Below are 11184 nucleotides of genomic sequence, written 5' to 3'. Positions count from 1 at the left end.
GAAAATCGAGGAGGTACTCACTGAAATTTGAAAAATTCGAAATTTTCAAAAAAGTATCCGGGGAGCATGAAAATCGAGGATGTATTCACTGAAATCTCAAAATTCGAAATTTTTGAAAAAGTATCAGGAGAACATGAAAATCGAGGAGGTATTCACTGAAATTGAAAAATTTTAAATTCCCAGAAAATAAAATTCATTCAATCGATTGATCCCTCTGACAGCGGGACTGCTACTGAGGCAGTTACCGAGTCGGCTGACGGGCAGACACCTCCATTGCATGTGGCGCCTTCCCTCTCTTGGGGTGCAATACTACGATGCTGCTGGGGTCACTCCAACCCCCAGAACTGAGCCTCTACTTTAGTCAATCCTCTTTGACTAGACACGACACGATTTTTTTGTGGGAGCTTTTATAAACGCTAGTAATCTCTCGTGAAAGTGAAAACGAGCCCACGTGTGTTACCTCTAACCTCGAAATACCCTGGAAAATGCAATAATATTCTGAGGGAACTCGTGTGATGTTGCAGTGGTGCAAAACGTGTAAAACGATATGACAGTCTATCACGACGAGGTGGAGATTGAGGACTTTGAGTACGACGAGGACGAGGATATTTATTACTACCCCTGTCCGTGTGGTGATCAATTTCAGATATCGAAGGCAGATTTAATTGCTGGAGAGGAGGACGCAACTTGTCCATCGTGCTCACTAGTTGTAAGAGTTATTTATGATAAAGCTGCTTTTGCAGCTAAACAAGAGGAAGTTGAGAAAAAAGAAAATAAGGAATTGATTAAGGAAAAGGCCTGATAGTATGTACCTATGCAAACTGTTGATTTCATTGACGCGAAAAATACACAGATCCTCAATTTATGATCACTCATTAACTTGTTATTATATATTTTCAGATAACCTGAAGGATTAAAAATAAAACGATGGCAGGACGTGGTCGAGGTGGCCGTGCACCCCAGTTATCCCTCAATGCTGAGCAATTTGGTTTTGGAAAAGGAGAGGAAAAAATTGCACTTCCTCCAGTTCTCCAGCCACCACTGAAATACCCACCTATGGAATACAAGGCTCCACCTTTTCAGCTAACCGTCGAGCTATCTTATCTCCTCCAGTTGAAACGCGACTTCGGTGAGGCCCTGAGAGAATCCCCCAACAATGTTCAACCGATAGCCGTGAAGAAAGACATTGAGAGGTATTCAGATAGATACCAGGACATGATGGTAGACAAATCGACATACGAGCAGCGTTACGACTGGAACAAATTCCCGAAGGAGTTGAAACCCGGCGGAAGGAAACGAAAGGCTAAAAAGTCTCAGGTGGAGCCCAAGATAAAAAAGGAGGTGGATGTGGAGAAGAAGCTCCAGGAGCTTGAGAAGAAAGAGGTTACTCAGAAGAGTGATGATGAGGATGAGAAGGGCGATCAGGATGGAGAGGAAAAGGATGGCGATGAGGCTGTAGAGGATGAGGAGGCTGAGGTCGACGAGGAGATGGACGATGGTACTGATTATGTTAATAATTATTTCGACAATGGCGAGGGGTATGAGGATGAAGACGACAATCTTGATGATGGTCCAATTTATTGATTTCTAGAAAAAAATGTGATTGCAATTTGTATTCAAAGTGTTCGGTGAAAACGATTTTCGACAAATCTATCCAGCGCTTTTATGTACGTGTAAATACTTGATTCTATCATAAAATAAAATAAAAATTTACATACTAATGGTTGTCTATAAATTTTGTAGAAAAATGAATTTACCTTTGTGAGAATATTCCATCAGTTAAAGAACGCTCTACTGGATAGTCTTCTTATTTCATTCAATGATAGAACAATAAAGCTTTTTCAAGAGGAAATATTGAGGTCCAATTAACTGTATTGTTCACCAATTGAAATCTAATATCTTGAATTGCTCATTTTTTTGCCGAGTCGCAGGAAGCTTCGGCGTGTCTTTATTACGAGTATTTCAATTTCTAATAATATATTATATACGTAGCCATACTAATTTATTTTTGTTTCATTTTTCCCCCCTCTGCCTCAATTTATCAATTCCCAATATTGTTATTAATGAATGATTCTTCAATTAAATTTAGTTATTTGACCGCAAATGGAGGGGAATTGTGGTTCTCAGAGGGAATGAACGCGAAAATAGGACACAGATTATTTTCTCATGTCGCTGGTATTATTAATTTTTTTAGTTCACTTTACGTCTATACGTATCATTGAAGCATTTGTTAACACTTTATATCCACTGCATTCCGAATTAATTGCAAAATAATGACGACAATAATTTTCTTTTCTTCGCTTAAATGTGCTTACATAATATATCAATGTTTCCTGACTCCAACGGCTCATTCATATTATCAACGATAACGTGAAATATCGTATCAAATGTAATTAACGTGAAATGATAGACTCAGTCATGTTGATTATATATTTCTTCACTTTGTTATTTTGTTTCTTCTTTTATTTATGCATGCCCACTCCGTTGACTGTTTTGCAAAATATGAGAAACAATTTTGTTTATCTTTTTTTCATAAAAATCCCATCACATGATTAATTAATTACCCTGCACCAAACAAATTCGTGTACACACGAGTGAGGCCTTCATTTGTTTAAAAAGATTCTCATCATCACATTTGTTTCAATAATTGTTTCAATACATATTTTTTTCAATGAATAATATTATATACACTAGTTGAAAGTATTCGGAAAGAAGAGTAAATTCTTTCATTAAGTTGAATAAAAAGATAATTTGAAATTTATCAAAATCAAACGTAATACATATGATTATATATGATGATAGAATAATTTGAACTATCGTAAGTATAAAATTAACCGAAAATCCATGGACTAAAATTGACGCAATATTATTACTATACCATCATCTCCTTATTCGCCATAATAATCAGAATTAAACAATACACTCAATCGTGGCAAATTCGTTGTACCTCGTGCTCTTAAACTCTTAAATCTCCGTATAAACATCAAAATCAACAATACATTATTTGGTGATGTAAGTGCGCATCAATTATTCTCGTATTTTCGCAAAACAGTTCGGCCAATATGAATCACTCTCGCCTATTAAACCATCAATCAATCTCCCATGTTTATTGAATTATTTAAATGTATATAATTGTCATATTGTAATATGTTCTATCTATTTATAATAGGCGTTTACAGACTAAGGCGGGGAGGGACGCAGAAAGAAATCCCGGGTTTGCCTTATTTAATGTTTTTCTTTGTCGCTCTTGTGATTTATCTTTTCATTATCGTTAAGAAAAAAATTGTTTACAATTACTTTAATGTTAAACTTTGAGTAATTACCTCTCTGTGGCTTTGTTCTTGCACCTCGATCGATTGCGATAAAAACTACACGTAACTCCCATTGAATTTAAATCAAAATGGGATTATCACTCTCAGGAGAAATAATCGTTTTTAGATAAAACTCTGGATCAGAGTCGGGTGATTTAATGCCATTCTTCTGGAAAATATCTACGTGTCCAGCACGCAGTCCAATCCATTTCATATTTTCATTGTCATTATCTAGAAACGATCAAATCACTTACAAACGTGAATTAAAATTCAATGATTAATAAAAACGAGCCCGATGGTTACAGTGGTCTCAGAAATACTCAGGGCAGTTTACTATAAATTCAGACGAATTTTTTCTTGCTTCATTTTTGTCACAGGAGCGCAGGACAATCGGTGCCTAGAAAATTCGGACGGGCAGTGTGAGCTCGCGAGGTGCATTCGAACGGAGTTTTCAATTATTTTTATATATACCTTTTGTTCTCAAGGAGCTGTGTTGTGTGGAATTTTTATCAATGAAGTGAACTGAGGAATTTGAATTTCGAGTTCTGTCATTCTGGTGAATATCTTGGGAATTTCACCAATTCCATCTCACATTTACGCTTGAGGAATTCAGAACAACAAACTCAAACATGTAATTATCCTTTTTTCCTTCTCCCCTCATTTGTGAGGAGTTAAATAAAATGAGTAATGACAGTCACTCGATTAGTTCCTCGAAGCTAGACGCATAATATCAATAATAGATCTAAATCATACGATATCATTTTCTTGAAAGAAAAAAAAAAATTAAGAAAGCTCAAAGGTGTAGAGTGCTTTAAACAATCTCACGGGGACAATATTCTTATGATTTCTAACTCATTATTCATACAACCTCTAACTCATTAAATCACCCGCTAATCTCCTCGTAATCTCCCTGCATCCTACCTTCACCGAATTCCATCAGTCGATTATTGAGTTTTTATGGTTTCAATTGTTCTCCTGTCTTATGCAGTTTTAATTATTCTCAAATCACTACTGTTGGTTGGATTTCAATTAGTTAAATCATTTTTATAGACTTTTGGACGTGGAATCTGGATGGAGTGTGGTGTACTGGTGTATCTTGATGCGCGTGAGAAAAAAAATTCATCATTCTCATCGAGTATGAAACTTACCCTCCACCCTTCAATCCTCAATCTTCATCAATTACTCCCGTCCCTATCGATTCAAGCCAGTATTATTTTCTTTATTTTGTTTAATTTCTTTTTTTCATTACCTATCTCACTCCCTTGAGAAAACAGTCTCAGCGTTGACTAGTAAAAAAACTCCAGTATTACCTTCAGCCTCTAGACTACCAGACATAACTACAGAAATCACCCGAACGCTTTATTTTTATTTCTTCGTTTGACCTCAAGGGATTTTCCACATGGATTTGCCATTCTCTGTCTTCATTTAGTCACTTATCTTGCTGACTCCTTCTCCCATCGAGCATTCTCCTCGAACGTCAATACTCATTAATAAAATCAATGAACCGGAGATAAAATCATGCAGGTAAATCAGGTAGCGCCTCGTATCTAATCTGAGGGACAAGTACATCCTCAAAAATCCAATAATATATATAATTAAAAAATCAAACCTAAATGCATCAAAAAACATTGTGAGACGGAATGTAATGCAGCGTTCGATCGATCTCTCCAATCTATCCTTGACTCTCTTTCCATGAATGATATTTATTTCGTATCATATTTCTCACTTTATCGCAGTGCAATGCTATCTATTATTTATCGAATAAATCATTGTTAACCGGTTGCTCCCTGCGTCTGGAGCTAATCAAATCGTGATCACTCGTCCGTACGACGCAATCGATGCTAATAATCACCAACCGAAATATCCTCCCCAATGAATCCGCTTAATCGATACTCCTGATGAAAATGGATTTCAATTAACAAAAATAATTTCCACGCGTTTGTCAAAATCAAATAGCACATTAATCAATTGTATTTCCCTTTCATTTCATTCCATCGAGTTCTGCTCTGTTCTGTATTTTGATTCACGTGGTTAATAATATAACGTACAAAAATGCTTGAAGCCCCCAAAATCTATTCTGGGTTTACACGAATTAGCACGTAAAGCCATTCAGCAGATTGTTCTCATTGGCCATTGATGATTAATAAATGATTATGAGACATTACTCAATCTATTCGAAACGAATTGGTCTAGAAGGCCCAAAGGAGCATTGGACGACGATCACGAGAGCTCATCAGCTCCAATTATTCAAATCTATCGATCGAATATTTCATTCTCATCTTCAATCTTCTGCTAGCACTCTAGCCTATGATGCGACTTCATTTAATGATTTTATATTTCTTTTCATTTTTAATCTTTCGAATTTTGTGATTAAGCCTGATTCTCGGGTCCACCCTTGCCCCAGAATTTATCGAAGCGATTACGAGCAATTTCGAGGACATCACTGGTTACTGATCGTTGTTGTGCCCCTGGACTAAGTACTGGAGCCTCTAGAACATGATAGCCTGCGCTGGAAGTGCTACCTACACCACCTGCAGGCACTACTGGATCCTCTGCTTCTAGTACACGATAGCCTGATTGTGTCACTGGAGCTGTTGTTGTTGGGACAACTGGTTCTGTGGTTTTTTGACCTCGATCGAACTCGAAGACTGGATCCTCCAAGCAGCGGAGATTCGTTCCAGCTACTGGCTTTATCGAGGGCTCCTCTGGCAATTTCTCCTTCGTCTCTGGTACTACTGATCCCTGGAGACATAAACAAGAGAACTATAGGGCATCTCGGCTCTCTGGTCTGATGAATTATTTCTTTTTCATTCTGAAAATCCTCTGCACAAGTGGTACACAGAGATTCGTTGTTTTATAGGGATACATTCTCCACTGTCATGAATAATTGGAAAACCGTGTTGCGGAATAGAACACTGGATGAGACATTTACTCAACCACACCATTGCAATTCCTGGCAATATGTCTGGAGAGGCTTCAGGTACAGATATATAGGTGCAATTTTTATTAATAATTCAAGTGGCAGTTCGAATTCAGGATGGCATTCTGTGATAAATTTATAGATTGCTTTATGGGTCAACTTTGGGAGACAAGGTCTCCGAAAAAGTCCTTTTTTTGTATTTATTTTATAACTTCGTATCCTTTTCCTTATCATCCATAAAATGTCATTCCCCGAGTTTCTCTGAGCTGGATAGTTCCAGAAATCTTTGAGAATAAAATTTGTATGCAGTTCTTACCCATCATGTTTCATATAACTTTTTTTTTATGAAATTGAATTCACTTAAATATGGAGAAAAATAATGGCTTTTCCACTTTTCATTTTTGACAGGAAGAATTATTTTCTTGAAACACGTAAAGTGGAAATTCTCTCAAACGGAAGGAATGATTGCACTTTATAATGAAATATAGATGTTGAGTCGAATATTGAAATAATAAAAGTAAGACAAGAGGGAGCAAAGTCAATAAAAAATTCAGCGATAATTCTACGAACATTATCCGCAGCAGAAGCCGTAGAATTCATTCATGAGGAATTTTATGGCCTATCAAAATGCGTACTTGACATATACCTCTCAACCCACCGAGTGTAGCGAATGAGCGAGTAAAATATTCAGTAAACAGTCCAACTCCGCAACAAAATGATATCCATTAAAAATGAAAAAAATTTTGCACGTCATAATCTCTATTTCAATGATTTCCACTGCTGTCCTATTAATTAAGCATTCAGAATTATATCAGTGTAGAAATCACAAGGGACAGTTCTTTCCATTTTCATTCAATTGGAAACCTCGGAGTGGCGAGGTAAATTGCAATTAACAGAATTCAATAGAACGGAGTTGATTACCTAATTAGTTTCATTCCATTGAATGTTTCCAACGTGCAAAACTCATATCACAGAATGATGAAAAAGTTGTGTATCGAGATAGACAGGAAATAATTAAAATAACTCTAGTATTTACCTTATCACTTTGCGATGTTGTGGATGTACCCTGTAGATTGTTGGGCAGTGGACTGTCCCTCTCCGAGTCGAGATCCTTGTGGCCATTGAGGCCGGTGTAACTCCCCAGGGAGACGCTCTCGCTCTCCGGTGATTTGCATCCCGAGTGCTGTGATTGATGATGAGATTTGTGCTGAGCTAGTTCTGGAGGTGCTGATTGGGGTGTTGATATCACTGTCGACCCTGCGGCCCAAGTCTTCGCCTCGCTGTGAGGTCGGGTCAGGGGTTCCCCTTTTTTTATGAAAATTATCAATTATTTTAACAGAGACAATCATCGTTATGATAAAAATTCAATGATATTTACCGGCAACAAACTAAGAAATATGATACCAGTCTCTTAAATGCACTTTAATGAATACAAATTAATTAGATGGTTTCATTTATATGTATTAAGTTTAATTGGATTGTTAGACTAATTAAGATACAATCGGGGGGAAAATCAATTTTTTAAAGATCTGGTTTTCCCAGTCTGGCTATTTCCCGGCGGGGAAAATTGGGTTTCATGTGTTACAAGTTCGTTGTGTTATTAATTGATCGTGTTGAACATAAACTCCAATTAACTCGCACTTGTAACGAAAAGGCCTGGAGGAATGCATCATTTCTGCTCCCTGAGAAATGTACGCCTGTTATAGATATTTTTTGAAAAATTTAATGGCCATTTCAATGGAAATAGAGCTCAAACTATTGATAAATGTGTAATAAAATTTTTAATATGACATGTTGATAAAAATTCGATTCGGGTAAGGAGAGGAATGTATTTCTTAACAATTGACCGTTGAATATTTATAATTAGGTGTGTGAGAATTGGAATGATTGAGATCATTGTTAGCCTCACCTTCCCTCACATTTTGGGTGACCGTGAAGGTCTTGCCGGTGTCCAGGGGGACTGTCCAATTTACTGGCTCTGGTGATCGCATTATCATCTGTTCTGGGGATTTTACTCGTGTTGGCTCTGGGGGACTCTTTACCACTGGCTCGTCGTCGAACCAAGGACAGCTTGTCACTACTGCGGTCGCTACTGGTGCGGTGGCACTCTGCGACGGTGGAGTTGACGCGATGCTCGAATCGCCCCCGGTTCCGTCGCCGTTCACCTGGGGTTCCGCTGTCACTGCAAGAACCAACGTTCCCGACTTATTTGGCAATTGCCTCTGATCATTCACTGGGGAACACCAGGGGACATGCTCGCTCTCGACGTCAAAAAAAAATCATCATTCTGATTTTTGCCTGATCTTTCCAATTTGAGCATTTCAATTTTTTAGCCAATTGTTGGGACTTTTTCGTCAATTTTTCTCGTTAGTTCCACTTGTTTTTTTTTTTTCTTTTCAAGTTCGGTTAATTGGGCTTGAAAAACATTTTGTTCGTCAGGATATCGCTGGTCATTGATTCTGAAAAGCAGTCAGCCAGAAGCCGTGCAGCAATGCCAATTAAATTCCAATGTATTTACATTTCACTTCCCATGATTTTAATTACAATAGGAAAACGTCGAGTACGAGCGCATGAGCAAGTTCCGATGCATGGTTTATTGCATATATATTCAATTTGCAATGTCAATATGATGGTTCAGCACACTTATGGAATTACGGACGTTCAAAAATAACTCTCGAATTAAAAATATTGTTATTCCTTGAAAAATTATTGCTTATTCTACAACTTGATGGGATTATAAATTTTCTATGTCGTTTTTTATAACAAATTCTGAGAATAAAAAAATGAAAAATTTAGTAGTAACAAGAGATTTTATCCAGCGGCATCCCAGCAGATGACAACACATTCAATGCAACGACATCCTCTTTGATAAAATTCTGCCTAATGAATTTGAAAGAGTACTAATTGTCTTTGCTGGTTAATATTTTTAATTTGAGAAATATCCTTTTCTTCTTGGTGAACATATATTTTTGTGCCAAAGTGAAGTGGGAAAACCGGAGCGATGTCGATTAAAACTTTGACAAAGGGCTCAATAATCTGTGAAAATAAAATGAATTAACATTAAATGACGTCCCCTCTTGCAGGCGGTTGGAGCAAAATTTCGACTTTCTACAGTCCCCATCCACTGAAGGGGGCCTTAATCACAAATTTATTGCACACACATATTTGGATATTGAGTATTCGGGAGTGTTTGTATGTGTAGACATATTTAATATCAAACATTAACACAAAGAGCCAACGTTCAAATACAGGAGATAGAGAGCACGAAGTAGGTGAAGTCAGTGTTGGAGGAGAACTTTGCAGAGACGACAGACAGATTGTCGCACAATTCAGTATGTGAGAGAATTTCGGATAAAAGATTAATGGACCAGGAGAATACGGGATGAGTGAATGGAAGAGTAGGAGGAGAATGCAAAAGCCAGAAAGCATTTACGGGATTCCAAGATTAATGATCTCGGTATATTGGTTAAAAGCAGTATATCGATGACATCGAGATTACACAAAAAAAATACACAAATGTTAGAGGAGAGGGTACACAGTAAAAGTGGTGATGTGGAGTGGTGGTTTGATAACACATGAGTATCGGGAATTAAGCTATCTATAGACATCCAGACATCCATCGACACAATTGAACAATAGAATCGATTGTTAGAGAGAACAAGCTTTTTTACTCAACTGGACGTAATTGGAGAAGACATCGATTCACGTAGCGCCGTTGAAATGATTTTAGATTAATTTTAAAGGGTTTGTAATACATGGGAGACGAATTTTCAATGTGCAAAAATAAATATAGCGTATTTTATAGTCTGTGAAAACGTTTTACTGTAGAAAATCCAAAATTATAGGATTGCCAAAGGAATTAACGGAAGAGGCAGGTAATCGTTTAGTTGTTTTGAAATTTTTAATTTTTCAAAGTTTGGGAGAAAATTGTTTGGATAAAATAGAAAATTGTATGAAAACGGAACGTAGAATTGGAATAGGCGAATGATATTGAATTCTAAAATCATTTCATGTTGGAGAAACAAATGAATAATAAAAATGACGATGTAGACGTTATCACTGGGGACAGTGGTAATGTCAAAAGCATGCTACTTACTAGCTTGCAGGGCTGCATTAGCTCGGTACGATTGGTATCGATTGTCGGAGGATGATTTGGATGGGTCGATAGTTGTTACTTGGGCCCTGGCACTACCTCGGGCTCGATTATTCTCATTGTTTAATTTTAGTGTACGTTGTGATCTCGAGCCCGAGGCTGCTGCCTCATTGCCTGATGATACTGAGCTGGAGACTGTTGTATTGGCATCGACACTGTGTTGTGTCGTATTCTTACCGGGGACTTTGGTAACATTAGCAGAAGTAGGTTTCGCGTGATGATGAAGAGGACGATTGGGGGAAGCAGTGGTCGCGAGGAAGGCTAAAACATATATCGTACATTGATGAAAATGATGTGGATATCCCCCACGCGCTCTGGGATTTCCACTAGCATTCGCCTCTGCACTTTATTTATCTTTTCTAATTTACTAGCCAAGGTGCTTGGGTTTTTTTTTGCTTTTGTACTCATCTCGTGGACTCTCGTGATCGATAGTGCTGGTTCGGATTAATGCGTGGGGTTCTATATTGCATGATCGCGAGGGTATGGGGTTCGTGGAGATGTTGTAATGACGATGCTTGATGCAATTGTCCAGGGATTTGTACCTGGGAAATACTGCGAGATGACCTTTTTACCATGACCGATGATAGGGGACGAGTACAAAGTACAGGGCTTTCATGTCTGTAAAATTTTTACTCTTTCTTAGGGAAGACATCGTGTTCCTCAATTGGAAATGGATGCTGTTGCAATCTCCGTTAGAATGTGATGGAATAAAAATGCCTGGGCAATTTGGCAATTTGATGGATGATGAGAATGAAAAATGTCATCTAGATGCATCTGATAACTACTTTGCAATTATTTTC

At 37.6% G+C, this 11184-nt stretch overlaps 2 protein-coding genes across 13 annotated transcripts in view; one reads left to right on the top strand and one right to left on the bottom strand.

Annotated features, from left to right (window-relative positions):
- Polr3G (RNA polymerase III subunit G) overlaps positions 1 to 5259 on the top strand; it is a 19926-nt gene extending 14667 nt beyond the window's left edge. Inside the window, exons 1-2 of one of the 3 annotated variants that reach the window (XM_011299985.1) lie at positions 620 to 709; positions 901 to 5259. In XM_011299985.1, the coding sequence (XP_011298287.1) occupies positions 928 to 1584 (657 nt within the window). In that variant the 5' untranslated portion in view covers positions 620 to 709; positions 901 to 927 and the 3' untranslated portion in view covers positions 1585 to 5259. The other 2 variants (XM_011299984.1, XM_011299986.1) reach the window with 2 other exon arrangements.
- The window catches only part of LOC105263652 (proteoglycan 4), a 37417-nt gene continuing 28389 nt past the window's right edge, over positions 2157 to 11184 (bottom strand). For 8 of the 10 annotated variants that reach the window (XM_011299987.1, XM_011299988.1, XM_011299989.1 and 5 more), the window contains 4 exons: positions 10328 to 10645; positions 8141 to 8413; positions 7268 to 7536; positions 2157 to 6053 (listed from right to left, as the gene is read on the bottom strand). In XM_011299987.1, the coding sequence (XP_011298289.1) occupies positions 5682 to 6053; positions 7268 to 7536; positions 8141 to 8413; positions 10328 to 10645 (1232 nt within the window). In that variant the 3' untranslated portion in view covers positions 2157 to 5681. The remainder of the gene's footprint in view (positions 6054 to 7267; positions 7537 to 8140; positions 8414 to 10327; positions 10646 to 11184) is intronic. The other 2 variants (XM_011299996.1, XM_011299997.1) reach the window with 1 other exon arrangement.

This window comes from Fopius arisanus, unplaced genomic scaffold (assembly GCF_000806365.1).
Source record: "Fopius arisanus strain USDA-PBARC FA_bdor unplaced genomic scaffold, ASM80636v1 scaffold00016, whole genome shotgun sequence".
NCBI lineage: Eukaryota > Metazoa > Arthropoda > Insecta > Hymenoptera > Braconidae > Fopius > Fopius arisanus.
Note: the sequence above shows the minus strand (reverse complement) of the source record. Positions and strands in the feature narration are given on the sequence as shown.